This window comes from Pleuronectes platessa, chromosome 7, assembly GCF_947347685.1.
Source record: "Pleuronectes platessa chromosome 7, fPlePla1.1, whole genome shotgun sequence".
In the NCBI taxonomy this organism is placed as follows: Eukaryota; Metazoa; Chordata; class Actinopteri; order Pleuronectiformes; family Pleuronectidae; genus Pleuronectes; species Pleuronectes platessa.
The window spans coordinates 10,307,371-10,325,028 of record NC_070632.1 but is presented as its reverse complement, the minus strand read 5'-3'; the positions used below and the strand labels follow the sequence as shown (position 1 = coordinate 10,325,028).

General features: G+C 43.8%; 1 protein-coding gene across 5 annotated transcripts in view; it reads left to right on the top strand.

Annotated features, from left to right (window-relative positions):
• Positions 1–17,658, top strand: part of LOC128444858 (genetic suppressor element 1) — a 39,193-nt gene that overhangs the window by 8,705 nt on the left and 12,830 nt on the right. For 2 of the 5 annotated variants that reach the window (XM_053427526.1, XM_053427525.1), the window contains exon 2: positions 16,429–16,608. In XM_053427526.1, coding sequence (XP_053283501.1) covers positions 16,429–16,608 — 180 coding nt within the window. Of the gene's footprint in view, positions 1–5,314; positions 5,514–14,397; positions 14,539–16,428; positions 16,609–17,658 lie in introns of those variants that run through there. The other 3 variants (XM_053427528.1, XM_053427527.1, XM_053427529.1) reach the window with 3 other exon arrangements.

The window sequence follows — 17,658 nt, the reverse complement described above, 5'->3', positions numbered from 1 at the left end:
TTTTTCCCGTGAGAAAAGTTAATCTTCAGTTCTAGAAAAATCCAAACACACTAATTGAAAATGAAGACAGGACTTTGTGCTCTCGACAAACCTAAAGGGCAAGTCTAATTACTTGCTCTATTTATGTAACTTCAATGAAAACTCCCCATTCAACAGTGAACGGATCCTACAAACAGGCACAGTAGTGTGTGTGTAGTCAGAGACTGTATGTTTGTGCCTTAGAGCTTCATGGCTGTTTAAAAACGTATCCAAAATGTGTTCAAACTTTAAACTAATAGAGAACTCAATGTGATCACAAGCTCCACAGACGCAGGATTAGAGCCACAGAGTACACGTGGTGATTCATCTTAGATATCCAGAAATGTCAGAAAATTGTCAAATACACATGTAGTCCAGAGGAACGGTTAGGGGCTGTATGAATAATAAAGGACTATTTTGTGAGTAAAAGTACTTCCTAATATATTAATGAGAATTTCCTCCAAAACCCATTTTATTTGCCTCCACCAAGGAGGTTATGTTTTCATGTGTGCTTGCTTGTTAGTAAGCAGGATGAAAAACTACAGGATGGATAAGAAAAGAGGAACAGGTGTGGGTGCAGATCTGGATTAGGGCGCGGATCGGGGAATTTTTCATCAGTTACTTTAACATCATGAGGTTTCCAGTGTTTTCCAACATTTTCGTTGACTTCCCGGGATGTAATTTCGGGAACTCTATGACATGAATAGCCTTGTGTGATAATTTGGTGCAGATCCAAATAAAAAGTTGGAAGTTGTGAATTTAAATGTGTTTTTTTTACCAGGGAACTGTTGGGCCTCGCCGGAGGGACGGGCTCTGCTGAGTGTCGTTCTAGTTCAAATCTAGATAAGATAACACCTATTTCATTACATGACAAAAATGATTTACATTTTACTGTTTGAAATTGTATCATCACGGCTGATAAACATCAAATGCTATTATCAGAAGTCCCAGATACTGAACTTTGAGCTACAGATTGTTGAAAACAAATCGTGTGTGTGTTTGAATAAAATCGAAATCTTCACACTTTTCATTTCATTTCATTTCATTTCCACTCCAACATTGATTCTCTGACCCCTGAACCTTCACCTTTGCTCCCCACTGACCTTAAATCTTCACCATAAACTCCCCAAAGTTGCCCCATTAAAGACATCATATTCTTCCATATGATTCTAGAGGTATAATGGCACCCAAACACACAGACACACACAGACAGGAGAACACATACACATCTGCCACTGTATCCGCTGCACAGATGGTAAAGGCAGCAGCCCCTTCACACAGACAAAGGGAAGGTAATTCTCTCTGCAGGACATGAACAGAGCTGGAAAAGAGCAGCACACATCGACACTCCCCTCCCCGTTTCCTCGTCTCAGCCCCAGGCCAACAAACATCACAGGAGTAAACTGACAACGTGAGCACTTGTGTTTGTGTGCGCATAAAATGTGTTGGTTTGTGCATAGAATGTGTGTGTGTGTGTGTGTGTGTGTGTGTGTGCGCTGCTGAAATGGGCTTGAGGAGCAGACGGGAAAAATAAGAGAAGAGGAGAGAGAGGGAGAAAATGAGAGAGATAAAATGAAAAAGAGAGGGAGAGTGCAGAGAGGAAGGAGGTAATAAACAGGATTAGGGCTTATCTTTACAGCACTGTGTTTGTGTGTGAGTGTGTGCGTGAGTGTGTGTGTGTGTGTGTGTGTGTGTGTGTGTGTGTGTGTGTGTGTGTGTGTGTGTGTGTGTGTGTGTGTTTTGCCTGAGGGGAGAGTGACTGACTACAGCATTACCTCTGCCAATGTGTCTCCATCCCCAGGTATCTCTTCTCTCTGGACTCCCTCTGCTTTGTGTGCTGGTACACAATGTACTTTACGTGTGTGCATGCGTGAGTGTGTGTTTTAATGTGCGTGTCTGTGTGTGTATATATGCATGCATGCACCTTTATAGTTGCTCTGGCTAAAGTCTGTGTGTTTTGAGGGTGTGAATGAATGAGTGAGAGTAAATACAAGTGTGTGTGTGCGTGTGTGTGTGTGTGTGTGTGTGTATGCTCGTGTGTTTTGTCAGTGAATCTTTTCCACTTTGTGTGTATGTACACTTGTGTATATTTAAGCCCACTGTGTTGCACAGTGCCTCTGAACACCCAAGCTTGCATCATGTGATCTTGTTTTCATACTTCATTCATACTTTATACATACATCATAAATACTTCATACATACTTTATACATACTTCATGCATACTTTCTCTGGGTTAAAGACTTAGCGTTAAGGTAAGGGTTGAGGTTAGGATTAAGGTTAAGGTTAGGATTAGGGCATTGTTTAAGGGTTAGGTTTAGGGTTAGGGTTAGGGTTAAGCATTGAGTTGTAGTGGTTAAGGTTAGGGTGCAGGGGGCGAGGCAATGCATTGTGCCAGTGGATTTAGTCACAATTAGAGTTCTTGTGCAGCCACTTAATACTGACAATGTTTGTAATCTCCTACCTGACCAGAGCTAACAGGCTGCTCCAGCGTCTCACTTTCACTGCACAGGGAGGGAGGAATACATTTAAATAATCAGGGGTTTGGGTTCATGGCTGATATTATGCCTCGCTGCTTTTGTAAATGAGCATCTGTGTGTGTGTTTGCGTGTGAGCAAGTGCATCTGTTTTCAAAGACATCTGTGGATGTCTTGGTGGATTGTTCCTGAAGCAGTGTCCCCAATCCTGTGCACTCCTTTCCCAGAGACACAGACAGAGAGTCAGAAAGAGAGGAGGAGACAGAGACACTGTACATGTGCCTGTGTGTTTGTGCATACAAATGTGTGTATGCTTGCGTGTGATGGATAGAGGGCTTTATGAGAGAGGAATAGGCTAATGACCAGGTCTCCAGAGGCTGTAAGATTCCTGGAGCTATTACTGCCGGAGTTCATAATGGCCTCTGTGCTCGGCCCCTTTTACACGCTACTTAATGGGGGATCCGACCGTCCACTGCCAAGTATAACCCACCCGGAGAATACACACCGCTGTGCGCTTTGACCCCGACGCTGCACACAAACACGCACAAAAACACACAGAGCAACACTTGATATATTCTATGGGAGGGTTCAGCTTCTCCTTCATGCACCTGCAGTTGAACATAAACACACACACACCAGCTCGTTTGTACAATTTAGAGTTTGTCTTTCCCTCTTGCGTGCACACACACACACACTCACACACACACACACACACACACACAAACACAAACACACACTCACACACATACAAACACACACGAGCATACTATCCAACCTAGGTCACAAAGGATGGAGGTGAGACACCCACCTCAGAGAAAACTGAGAGTCTGCCTGCAGCGCACAGTCAAACCATAAATCATGTCAGGCTACACTAGTCTCTGTAGACACACACACATGCGCACACACACACAGACATTGCTCTTCCCTCTTTTCTCTTGTGTAGGTTTGAGTACAAGAGAGAGGGATTTGGGGATTATAGGGGAGCCTCACTTCTTTCTTTTCTTTTTGTTGCTTCCTTCAGTTCTTCTTGTTTCCGTAGAGAGAAAAAGTGGGGAAGTAGGGGGCTGCTAATCTGTGTGTTTGTATGTGTGTGTGTGTGTGTTTGCATGAATGTATAAATGTGTGTCTATTAGAGTGTACACATACCAGTGTGTGGTTATGCATGCTTATGTGTGTGCCCCTTTCATCGCTGAATGGATCTCTGAGAAAGACTTGAAGGAGACAGTATATTCATTGAGGAAAACATCAAGGCTGTTTGGCGTAACTGTGTGTCTGGCATCTTAGAAATGCATGAAGAAGAGAGGAAGAGAGGAAGAGGAGGCTGGAGATATGAAAAGTGAGCGGGTAGAAGAGGATAGACAAGGTAGAGATCTACCCTCGGAAGCGCAAATCAATGCAAAACAGCTGTTAAATAGCTGCAAAGTGGAGCAGCTGCTCTGGAGCCGACGAGAGAGGGATGGGGAGATGAAGGGATGAATGATCAAGAAACGGAGAGACATACAGAGAGAGAGAGAGAGAGAGAGAGAGGCCCAGGGGAGATGTTGAAATATTAGACTAAATGAAGCAGGCTGAGGGAGCTTATAGCACATGATGACAGATGAATATTAATAAACCTGTTTGTAACTTTATATTTCATAGAGTATCGTACAGGATATCCTACAGAAAAAAAAACTAAAGATCTTATCGGACATCATATGGGGAGATTACAGGTATAAATAGTAAATACTTCATAAAAATACAATTGTAACGCAATCACATGTGTTATATTGAGAACGGATTAAACTTTGTAATCTTAAACTCGATCTACTTCTTACTCTGCTGAGCACAACGTTGTCTTCGAGGTCATTGTTTCAGTTTCACTGGCCACAGGTCAGCTCTTATCAAGCTCATATAATCAAATAACAGTCCAGGCCCATACTGTAAAAAGATCTATGGTAAAATCAGTGTTTGGCAAGTGAAATGAATTTAATGAATTAAAATGATACCATAGTATAAGCGATATCTCTCCTTTCATCTCAGAAAAGCGTTCCGTGCCATAAAGAATGTTGATATTGGTAGTTTGCATTCATCTTGTGATTTACCGCCCTCTTGTGGCCACAGTTAGCTATTTTCTCTGGAAGCTAGGTTGACTCCAAGCTTTGGCATCTATTCTGTCGCAATCGATAGTTGCACATTCGGATTGTGTATAATCCTGAGATCTTTGACTAGTGACTGGCTTCATCGGCCAATAGTCAGTTACTAATATTTTGGAGATAACCATAGAGGAGATATTTTTTTCTTGGGGTGAGTTCGGTTGATGGCCACTAGAGGCCACTAAATCTCCCATGCTGGACCTTCAAGTCTGATGTAGGTGTTGTTTGGTTATTTTTACTATTACTTTTGTGAAAAACTCAAATAATGATGATTTATTATAAGAATCAAAGATATTTTTTACCAATGAGTAAATAGTACTATCAGTGTTGTTATTTTAGGTGGTTGTAGTGATGATGAGTATAGACGTAGACTATCAGGTTACCTGTGCTTGTTATAATTAGTCAGTTAGGTTTAATTGGAGTGTGTGTGTGCAGCAGCAGGAGGAACCGGCTTGAACAGACCTGATTGTCTCCCGTGGACAGTAAACATGTCCAGGCTTTGAGGTATCAGGACTCTGGGGCCACATCTTCTTCTTCTCTCCATCATCCCTCCATCATCTCTCCAGGGACGTCAGTGGAGCAGGTGCTGGCCCTCCTCCTCCTCCTCCTTCTCCTCTGATACCCCGCCTCTCTCTCTCTCTCTCTCTCTCTCTCTCTCTCTCTCTCTCTCTCTCTCTCCCTGAGGGCAGTTAACGTGTCGTCCTCCTCCTCTCCACATCTCTGTGTGTGTGTGTTGTAGTGCTGCTGCTGTCGGGAGGATCACACAGTATTTCGCTGCACACACACACACACACACACACACACACAGACAGACACACACGCACCGGCTGTAGTTTATCCACATGAGGATGAGCAATAACCGTGGATTGTGTTTTCTTTGATGAGGAGGTAAGCTTGTCTGTTTATTGACGTTTTAATATGAAATGTCTCAGGGTTTTGCCTTTGAGTAATAGTCCGTGCCTTTTAAAGTTCACACAGGGTTTGATGATGACTGGATTATTATGGTCTGTTCGGCTGAGTGCTGACTTTCTCTAATGACCTTAAAGAGGCTGCATTTATAATACCCTGAAACAGGCTGCATCTTAATTATACAAAGGCTTTACTTTGTTTGTAGATATCAACAGTGACACATCTGACGTGTGATGGCTGCTTTAGTTTTCACTTCCATCCTCACTTTATTTCACATTGTGTCATTTTTTGTCAAGCTCCCAGGAAGTTACTGGCGGTATTGAATTAGTGTTTTTAATCGAAGCCGTTTTACTCGATCAAATGGGCAGTGTGTGATTGATTCAGTCTGGAAAGTGGCTAAGGTCGAAGACACAGAGAGAAAACTACTTCCTGTTTCTGCTTTTAAAATAAAGCAACATTGAGACGTGTCTCAATGACCTACAATGACACCGAGTGTAGCATTGAAAAGAAAGCGCCAACTCTTTCACATCGACAACTTATATTCACTTGGAAATGTATATCCTTAGTTGTATACACGTGTAGAGAATATCGCATGCTTTTGTTTCCAAGTCAGACCAGTTCACTTCCGGTTTGTCCGAGTCGAGGACGTGTAACTTGACGCCGCAGCAGCAGGAGGTGTGCCGTCACAGCTCCATTGTTGTGTTGTTATCTTTCTTGTCAAACTTGTCGCTGATCAAACAGAGTCACTGTTTAAACTGCGGCTGCTGCAGTGAAGCCGCAGGAAGACGGAGCCGGTGTCACCCAGTGGGTGCACCCCCCCCTCCATTAGTCACCCAGCAGCACCCATGGGATTTAGAGGAGTCGCTCTTTAATCCGGGACCTTTAACAGCGCCTGTATTGTTTGGCGGAGGTAGATGCCGCCGGGCGCATTAGCAGCAGTCAAGCGGATCACGTCGCTTTTGTGTGTGTACACAGCCCGCAGGTGGAGTTCAACAGACACACACACCCACACGCAAACACACACACACACACACACACACACACTGGATACATGCGCCATGTGCTGCCCATGACCTGCCGTAGACCAGCTGCTCAGCAGGGGTCACTGAGTAAACCTCCAATCTCTTTAATTACCTCCCTCTCAAATAGAGAGATACTGTAAACCCAGACTACACACACACACACACACACACACACACACACACACACACGCACACACACTTCTGTCTTAGTATGACACTCAATGGACATAATACATCTATTTCACTTCTGAGCTGACCGGTTTGTTCTTGTCCAACACCTTTCATTGCACTGTTGATCCTATGTAAACTTACATATGATAATTTGAACTTCAAACTTCCCTAGCCCCTAGCCTTAACCGTAACCATACAAACTAAATACCTAACCCTAAGCTAAACCTAATTTAACCCTAAACCAAGTCTTAATCCTCCAATAGCCCATTGAAGAAGTGAGGACCCGTCAAAACGTCCTCACTTTCCCCAAATGTCCTCACTCTGTATGGTTAATGCTTAGAATGATTCAAACAAAGATATTAGTAGAGGAACACAAACACACACACACACAGACACACACACAGACACACACACTCACTCCTCGTGGCTTCTCATTGAGACCCTCTTCATTTAGTCTATAAACAAGTATTTTGTATTTATTGGTGAGTGAATTGTTAAAATGGTAGAAAAAGTCCCACCTTGATATTCCACTGCTTGTGTGTTTGGATAATCGTTAAGTGTTTGGCGCTCAGTGGTTTTGGAAGTAACAATACCATTAATATCTGAACAGGATTTTGATTATCAGCCATTATGTTATGCTGGTTATACACTCAAAATTATTTTTATAAGGATTTTATGAAACGTCAGTGGAGAAAATGAATGTGAAAAATGTTTGAGAAATGGCTGTGGCTCAGGGGTTAGAAAGGGTCATCCAGTAACCAGAAGGTCGGTGGTTTGATCCCTGTCTCCCCTCGGTTTGCATTATGAAGTGTCCTTAATCCCTGATGACTGTGTGATAGTAAAAGTGCTGCGTATAGAAGTCTTGTATAAAGTGGGTGACTTGTATCATAAAGTATTTTGATGGGCCAATAAGACTTGAGAAACTCAATATAAATCCAGTCAAGCAAAAATAAATGTCCAACCTTTTAAATATGAGGATTTGCACTTTCTTCTTTTTTATAGCGTTATATAATAGATATGGATCTGGACTTAACAAGACACACGAAGGATGTTTAATAGTTCAACCGTTTAATTGATATAAGAAATACTTCATTCTTGACCTTGGAGCCCACAGTAGAAAACTAAAAGGAAACTCTCACTACAGACGAGCTTTTCTCCCGTCAGTATGTGTTCTTCAGCTTGAGATCATGTTACTTCTTTATCAACAGACGAGTTTGCCAAGTTATCATGGAACTGTAGATGTTCACTTGAAGGAATTTAAGTGCAGGTCATCTGAGGGCGGTTTACTGACAAAAGGACAGTTGAGGGAATAGTCTCAGCAAAAGAAACCTTTAGTTCCATTAAAATAAATGTTGACATAATTCACTAAATAATTACGAGTAAACAGCCCTAAACGTGACACCTGCAGGATCGTCTATTGTTTCAGATTTTGTAGTGACATATCAAATGTTATATCCTTGGTTATAGTCCAGGGTTACTTTGGATTAGAAGTGAAATGATTTATTAATGAGTAAATTAACAGAAAACTAATTAGCAACTATAATAAAATAGTTTACTTGAAGTAATGTGCCAAAACTTAACCGGCAACAATCACTGTTCTTAGTCTTTTCATAGTCCTCTATATTAATAATAATCATATATAATCCTATATGTGGGCTTTCTTGTGTTAGTCAGTGAGAACAAAACATTTATAGATGTTGACTGGGACTCAGAAACTGGGATGGACTTTTAACCGGTTTTCCCAGTACACAAAAAAAGATTAGGCAGGATTATAAACGGGAGATTACTAGATAATTAAAATATGCATTACCTGCAGCTCTGCATATGCTATTGAATTAATCTTATCAGCGTCATTTGTCTCTTCCACATGTATAAAAAACCGAGGAAGACGAGTCAGATGAGCAGGGTGAGGGTTAAAAATTACTCACTCGGATGGAAATTACTTTGTTACAGACGTAACAGACTCATGTTTCAGTCACAGGAACAAACTGCTCACATGCAACTCGCAGCCAAATGGCACAAATTCAAGTTGACACACGGGACAGAGGTGAATCTTGACAGTAATGAATCAACGGCCGAGGCCCTTTTCCTTATTGCTCTGGTCTTATCTAAGCACGGATAATTTATGAGGAAGTAATCCATAAAATGTGTAAACATCATATTTCATAGAGAAAAGTTTTGGCTCTGATTTGTTAACCCAAATTCAACGTTATTGTTTGCTTCAGCGATAGCACAAACCTCAAATATCCCCTGCACTTTGTCCCCACCCAACACCTGCCTGATAGACCAGTCGTGTCTTCATGCACCTTTTTTACAGCGAGTGTGTGTGTGTGTGCGTGTGTGCGTGTGTGTATTTCTCCGCCCTCATGTTTGTTCAGATAGTTGTGGTCTAGCCACTGTGGTGTCGGCACCTGGTGAACAGAGTCAGCCTCGGGCAGGAGGAGGGACTGTCTGTGTGTGTATATTCACCCCCACCAATGCTGCACGCACACACACACACACACACACGCACACACTCTTGGGTAGACTTGCATTTACTTCCTGGAGAGTTCCCCTTACCTAACCCTTACCCCTACTCTTACCACTGTTTAAGTACTTTAAACATAAAGTCTATATAGCATGTTTTACAAGCCTGGAAGAGGTTCAACGTGTAAAATGTGGATTCTATTAGAATGTTGACACATATCCACTTAAATAGGCCTAAAAACGCCTTTTCCACTCATTGTTTAAGTTGTTAATATGTTTTAAATCCTACGCATGATTCTGTGTGATAATGAACATATGTAGTATCCATCTATTTTCCCTTTTACTGTTTCAATCTTTTCCGAGTGAAAGGATCCTGCCATCCAGCCTAGGAAATACTTTGGAAATAAGACACCATCCAGACCTAATCCTTACCTTGACTCAAACCCATTCGGATTACATATAACCCATTAATTAGCTTTTTTAATTCTACACCCTAACCCCCCCCCCCCCCGCTCTGTCTACTTGCCCTAACCCAAACCACAGGGTCTTTAAGTTACAGAGGGTCAAATATAAATCTGTGTCTGCGCAAACTCAACACCTGCGCATGTTGGAATGTATCGTCCCTTATCCCTATAGCACTGTCCCTTAAATCTATCATATGACCAATCGGACAGGTTGTCCCCAGTTGACTGATTTTTATCCTGAATGGCAGCCGGACAGGAACACACACATCTAATAGAAACCTGCAGGCGGCAGGACACAGTGGCAGCCGGGCGCCGAGAACTTTACTCAGACACTGTGAGTTATCTTTTTTGCATCATCGCCGTATCTGAGAGCGACGAGACTGAGCCACACGCTGCCGAGGAGATCGATGACACAGAGGGACAGAACGGAAATGTAGCCAATGGGAGGGGAGAGGCTGTCGAGTGAGTGGTAAGAGACCGAAAAAGAGATAGTGAGGAGGCTATGACAAGGCAAAGGAGCGATAAGGCAGACAGACAGATGCTCGTAGACAAGTTGACTGATTAGAGAAACCGAGAAGGGCCAATGAAAGAAGTGGCCTGCGGTCCGGAGGAAGAGGAAGTGGAGGAAGAGGGCGAAGGAGAGCAAGGGAATCTTTCCTAATGTAGTCATCCCATCTTTGCTGACGGGCCACATTTCTGCTCGGAGCCTCAGCCGTGATAGTTTATGGACCTTTCACTGACACCTCGACTCTGTTATGATTGCTCAGTAAACACGGCTCTGCTCCGGCGGATGTGCTGTTTAATATAAAACTGAGTAATGGCTGCTACACTTCTCTTACTTCCTGAATTGTTTCTTTCCTCGTTGTGTGGACTACCAGTTCTCTGCTCCAGTCCATCGTGTCTTTGGATGTGCTTCCTGTTTGTTTTGTTTTTTTGTTTTTTTGCTGGAGGTGTTGGTTATTACAGCATCTGGTTTTTCTGCTCCATTTATCCCGAGACCATAAATGCATGCTGGCTGCTTGGTCCCCAGGAGTCACATGCATATGTTTTGTGACGCACAATGCCCCAGTCCCCAGACAGCTCATTGCCTGTCTCTGCCTTTATTTACACACTGTTGAGATGTGTTTGTTTTCTGTTGATGTCATTGTTCTGTCTTGTGTAATTTTTCTGATGTTTGTGTTAGCTTGCCTGCCGATTCCTGTGTGTGAGTTTGTGTGTGTGTGTGTGTGTGTGTGTGTGTGCGCGCATGTGAGACGCTGGAGTGGGAGAGTGTGTTCGTTGTTTATGGATTGTAAGGAAGTGTAAAGTGTTTCTGTGCGAGCTGCAGAGTGACTGGAGCTAGTAAAGCCATTTAGCAGCCCCTGGAGTAACCCTGGAGACTGCTGTGTTGACGCCACTCTGACTGCTATTACAGACAAGTTTAAGAGGCTGTAAAACATTTGGCTACTTTTCCTCTCTCTCTCTGTGTGTGTGTGTGTGTGTGGGGGGTGGTGGTGGGGGGGTATGTTTCCGTTTGAAAGAGAGAGAGAAAGTGAGTGCGTGTGTGTGAGTGTGTGTGGGGGGGCATTAGCAATATTGTGGTGACCTGAAACAGTTCACACTAAAGGCTGTATATAAAGATGGATGACACATCTCCACTTCCTCCCACTGTCCAAAAAACGAAGCCAAAATAACCCTGATCCGAACACTGTCATCATTTCAGGGTTCGGGGGCAGAGTCTGCACCGAAGGTCCGATACACGCTAGACAATAAAAAAATATATTGTATGTGCACTTCAATTTTTTTAAGTCTATTAACACGGAGGAGGTGGGCTTTATGGCCTATAACTCAGCCACCAGGGTGCAATCAACGCTTTGTCTTTATGGACAGTTTATGGTTTACAGTTGACACAGTCACATTATGGGCAAGTCCCGATCAAGTTCAAGTTCAAAGTTCAAAGCGTTAACGCATGTATACGGTCCTGTACGATGAAAATCCTTCTTTGCCTTCCACTACGAGGACCGTGCTTTAACACAAATCATTAAATTAGAAGGTTTCGATGTGTTTTCTAAGTTTGTTAAAAGTTAGATAGGTTAAGATGAGGGTTAGTAACCCTAACCCTAACCCTAGAATCTATGATTAAAGCTAGAGTGAGTCTCCAGGAAATAATTGCAAGTCAGTGTAACGTCCTCTGAAGTCATTGGAACAAGACTGTGTGTCTGTCATAGGTATTTGAAAAAGTCAGCCAGCTATTGTAACAGCACTGGTAGCTTTTCCTCCGATTAGTATCAGCGGCAGAAGCCAAAGTAATGGTGTCTTAAAAGTTAAATAGGGCATTTTTTGTGGTTGTGTGTGTGTGTGTGCGTGTGCGAGTGTGTGTGTTTGTGTGCATGATTCGTCTAAGGTTTGGTAACTGTTGGTAATCACAAATGAGGATTGTAAATTTTATGTCGAAGTGCTAACATAGTAGCCTAATCACTCATCTCTGCTTACACAACCCCACACACACACACACACACACACACACACACACACACACACACACACACACACACACACACACACACACACACACACACACACACACACACACACACATTATTATTTTCTTTTAATGAGCTGACAGGGCTGAGCAGGTTCCCCCCTGCTGTCCTCACAGTCCCCCTGTAGAGGTTGTTTGTGTGTGTGTGTGTGTGTGTGTGTGTGTGTGTGTGTGTGTGTGTGTGTGTGTTTGTGTTTATGTGTACGTGTGTGCGCGGGAGTGAGAGCGTGAAAGTGAAAGAGAGAAATAAAAAAGAAAAGGTGTTGAAGACATAGGTCTCAACATGTCGGATGCCACTTCACGCCGGTTGAAGCATGATTGTGTGTGTGTGTGTGTGTTTGTGTGTGGATTAATGGCATCACACCCAGATGTAATTTCCATTTTGGCAAAGCTGGGGGCTGTTTTACTGTTTGTGGTGTTGTTCTGCTTATTTTTAGCCATAATAACAGTACAAGAGTACAAGAGTACAAGAACAGTTGATTGATGGATTGTGGAGTCTAATAGTTTGGTCCAGAGTGAATGTTTGGTTTGTTATGTACATATCAATACATCATCTGTAAATATGATAGCATGATGGGGTCTGCTTTTAAAACACAACTGAGTCCAGACACACTGAGGCAGACAACATGACAATGTGGAGCTGAGCATGAAGGTGAATTTGGATCTGATGTAAATTCTTCTGATGGCCTGTGAGCAAAGATTAAAGTCAGTGTGTTTGACAGCTCAGGCCGGTTTCAGAACTAATAAGACACTGCAGTGCTTCCTGGTGTTTATCTCTGAGCCTCTTTAATTTATTCTCTGTACGTTCATGAAATAGTAAAACATTTTAGGTGAAGGTGAAACATTTTCAACTTCACTTTAGGGCAGCTGTTTTGTCTCTGTCAACGGTCCAAACACTAGCTGTCGTTTGACATACATGTGCTGAAAGTTTTGGTAGCAATGATGGTGAACTGTAAACATGTTAGCATGCTAACCTATGTCTTACGTTTTGTTGACTTGTGCAGTTACAACTTTCTTGTTGTTTCCTTTTTCTCGCGTCATACAGCTTTACTCTTGGCTCTGCTATAAATTCTGGGGCAATGGACGTGAGATGAAGGAAAAAAACACAGTTAGCCAGTTAGCAGTTTTTTCCTTCCACTGTTTTTGTTGGTCATTCATACTGGTTCACTATTCTACATTGTCGTTTGCTAACATGAATAACATTTTACTACATGACCTCATCGGTGAATATGGTTTTCCCAGGTTACGTCAGGTAGATTTTCATCAGCAACGGTCTAGAAGACAACAATTCCCATGATCCCACTCTGCTTCATGATGTCATCAAACTGGGTCTTTTGTTATTGTTTTGACTGAGAGACCATGTCCGTCGGCTGGTTCAGGTCTGGATATTGTCAGCAGCTCATTTACAATGCTGATTGTGGGTCATGATAGTGTGTTGAACATTTATTTTTGGGGGGGGGGGGGGGGATTGCCCACCTTAATGCTGCCGAGACCCTCACAAGCTGAGAGGTCCCAAAATGGCAACTGCACATAAACACTTTTTATTTTCTGTAACGGGGCCAAAGTCGTCTCTCTGTTTTTCCTCAATCCAACAGTTTACTGGTCTCCACTGAACACTCAACCTCACGGAGCCGCTGGGGTGGCCTTTTGGTCGTGTTTACTTATTCAGTCATCACTTAAAAAAAGATTCCTAAAGGGAGTTAAATGTCTTCATTTGTGTAAAGGGTGAAAGGGTGAGAGGTCACGATCAGACCCCCCCACAACCACACACACACACACATGAACAAACTCACCCCTATCCCCACAGCAGGCAGAGCTGAGTAGAAGAGAGACAGCGTGATGGATGGAGGGCCAACACTAGCCTCTGCCACACACACACACACACACACACACAGCTCAAACCACACACCCACCCTCCTTGTCATCCCCCTAACCCGGCCCCTCCTCCTTCTACTCACCCCCCACCACTTCTCAACCACCGCCACCCTCCCAGGAGTGTGTGAGCCAAAAGGAGGAGAGATGAAGAGAGAAGAGAACACGACACAGAGAGAAAGAGAGAGCACAGTTTGAGAGAGAGAGGAGGGATGGCTCAGTGACGAAAATGTGAGGATAAAAAGAGTGACAAAAGAAGAGAGGAGGTATAGGATGGAGAGGGTGGTGGATGGAGAGGGAGGGGAAGGAGGAGGGTGGTGGATGGAGAGGAGGAGGAGGAGGAGGAGGCGGCGGCGGAGGAGGAGGGGTGGATAGAAAGGAGGTCACGTGACCACGTAGCAGCTGCAGGGCTGAGAGGGAGAGAGAGAGAAAGAGTCTCACAGAGGAGCAGAAAGACGACGAGCAGGAGGAGAACAGTGAGTGGGAGGGTGAGTGTGTCTGTTTTCATGTCTGAATTATGTGCACATGCATATGTTAGTATGTTTGTGTTTGTCTTTCTGTGTGTGCGTGAGTGTGTGTGTGAATGACATGGATAAAATGAGAGGAATAGCCTGTAAGAAAAGATTGTGGAAAGAAGGAAGAAAGAAAGCAAGAGACAGAGAGGAGATTATGTGTGTTGGCTTTTGTTAAATAAGCTCCAGTATGCTGAGATAAACGAGAGAGAAGGAGTTTGAAAGAGAGAGAGAGAGAGAGAGAGAGAGAGAGAGAGCAAGATAGACAGGAAGGAAGGAAAGAGTGAGTGAGTGAGTAGAGAGGAGGGAGGGAGGGAGAGAAAGAGTCGATAGAAACTGTCTTATCATCGCTCCCTTGACTGCTGGGCTCAGCAGAGACAGAGATACAGACACACGCTCACACGGCCTGTCAGGACCTGAGCTTTTACTCTCTTCATCTCTCTCTCCCTCTCTGTCTGTCAGCTTCAATTTCAATTTGCCTGACATGTAAATACATTAGTGGAGCTAAGAAAATAAAAGGGAAACAGAGAGTAAAGTAGGAAGGAAATTAAATAGAAACTAGTTAAATAGGAGAGAGAAAAGAGAGAGAACATCTTGGGCACCCTTTAATCTTCCCATGTCAGAAGCTTTGCACATGTCACACGCGTTATAGGCTACATGTCAGTTACATGCAGGTTGTGTGATCATGTTGTGTTACAGTAGTTGGTACAGGAAGGGCTTCTTCTTTTTTCAAACTTGTACTCATCTCTCATGGTTGGTTTTGGGACGTGCAGGGTGATGCGTGTGTGACAGTGGTTGCAGGTGTGAGAAGACTTCATGTCAGTCTCCACCACATGCTCACTTCACTTTAAGGTTTTGCTTTTGTTCCTCGCTCTCCCCTTCGCACACCTTCCTCCCTCGCTCCGCGGCAGCTCCACGGCTCCTTCTGAGTGTTGGTGCTCACGTGTGTGAAAGTCCTGCAGGTTGATGGTGGACGTCTTCTCCTCACGTCTGAACGCACACGAGATTTATCGCACCTTCCGTTAACAAACTCCGAGCTCTGACTCCCCTTTGCTCCTCCTCTCCTCAGGAATCATCTGTGTGATGAGCTGAACATTCACTAATGGCGTTCCATGTGCACGTATGAATTTTTCATGAGTGTGTCCACTGTTTGTTTGTTCCTTGTGTGCTGTGAGTGTGTGTGTGTGTGTGTGTGTGTACAGTTGTAAGGTGGTTGTGTGTATGTCTGTGTGCGCGTCGTGGTGGTAATGAGGTCATTGCTATAGCAGGCAGGGGGGCTGCTGGCTATTTCCAGCTGTAATTAACATTAGTGGGTCAGTGAGAGGGTAGAGGGTGAAGACAAAGGTTACTCCAACCACGTCTGCTTCGAACTGTGTCCACTGTGCAGGAGATCAATAAGTGTTACCCAGGCGTGTGTGTACACGTGTGTACTTTCGACCGTGTGCGAAGATGCAGTGATACCAAACATTGTTTGCGTGTAGACGCTCCCGAGGTCTTAAGATGTGTTGACTGGCTCCCTTGAGGAAATGGACATGTGTGCGCTCATGTGTGTGATTTGCTATTAGGGTCACTGCTCTATTTGACACAGCTCTACTCGCTCCACTTTGTCTCTAGTGGAGCTGACCCAAGCGTATATACTCACTGTCCAGACACAAAGGCAGGAACACAAACACACACACACACACACACACACACACACAAGCACGCGCACACACCAACTGTGCACTCTAGTGTACAATAGGATTCAAATCACTATCATCGGCCTATCACCTTCATTACTTGTCACGCACCTTAAACAGGTTTTTACTTATTGATATCAAACTAACAAAGCTGCTCACGTCTTGTCTTCCCCCCTCTCCTCCTCAGGTATGAACCATGAGTCCAATAAATCATCAGCATTAGGAATGATCTCCACGGCATCTCGCACCACGGCTACTGTCAGTCCCCTCAGCCCACTAACCAATGGGAACGCAGTTGCCCAATCTACGAACTCTGGATTCGCCGCTGCTCTGCGTAAACTGGCCAAACAGGCTGAGGATCCCAGAGGTGAGCAGTGATCTGAGCTCTGTTTAAAAAAGAAAAAAAGAAGCAGAGCCCAAGCGGCTTCACACCCTGGAGGGCTTACATAGTACGAAATGTACACACACGCACACACGCACACAAAGACACACATACACTGTTCTACAGACTGTTCTTTGTTGTTCACACCCAAAAACAACCCCCTCTTCTACTGGTGCAAGGTTTTCGTATGAGTAATATGCTTTACTTTATCATTTTTAAACTGATGTCACCTCCGAACCATAAACTTGCGTGAAAAAAATGTAAGGAGTAAGTCGACATTTTAGGAAACACACTTATCCCACACCTTGTCATTTTCCCACTTTGTTTTTTGTGGACTTAAAAAAAACACTCGGAAACCAACATGGTGTCACTTGTTGATCACTGACTATTACAGATGCTGGGAGGTGAATCTTGTTACAGTTTCTTTGCACACAGCCAGACACACTCTCCGCCTCCCCCCAGAAAATTAGATAGTTTACTGCTACACAGCACCAGGAAGTGTGCGAGGAGATCGTTTAAAAGACCAAGGTTGTGTTTTGTCGAAATAATGTGAAATGTTTTAGTGACTAGGAGCTGTGTGTGTGTGCGTGTGTGTGTGTGTGTGTGTGTGTGTGTGTGTGTGTGTGTGTGTGTGTGTGTGTGTGTGTGTGTGCATGTGTGTGTGTGTCTTCGCACAGCTCGTTGGTATCCTAATGAAGGTGTTGGATAAGAGCTGACCTACTCTGACCTCTCCCTCTCTGTCTCTTCCTTCATCCGTTTCCATTCATCTCCTAATAATGAGAATCTAATTACAGCCAATTATAACAAGCTCTCTGTCTCTCTGTCTCTCTCTCTCTCTCTCTCTCTCTCTCTCTCTCTCTCTCTCTCTCTCTCTCTCTCTCTCTCTCTCTGTCTCTCTCTCTCTGTCTCTCTCTCTCTCTCCCTCTCCCGCCACACTCTATCACCATCTTGTTTTCCCTGCCTCGCTCTCTCCCTGCAGCTCTTCTCCTCCTCCCCCCCACCTCTCCCCCCCCAGTCTCATTATTTCTCCTTTCT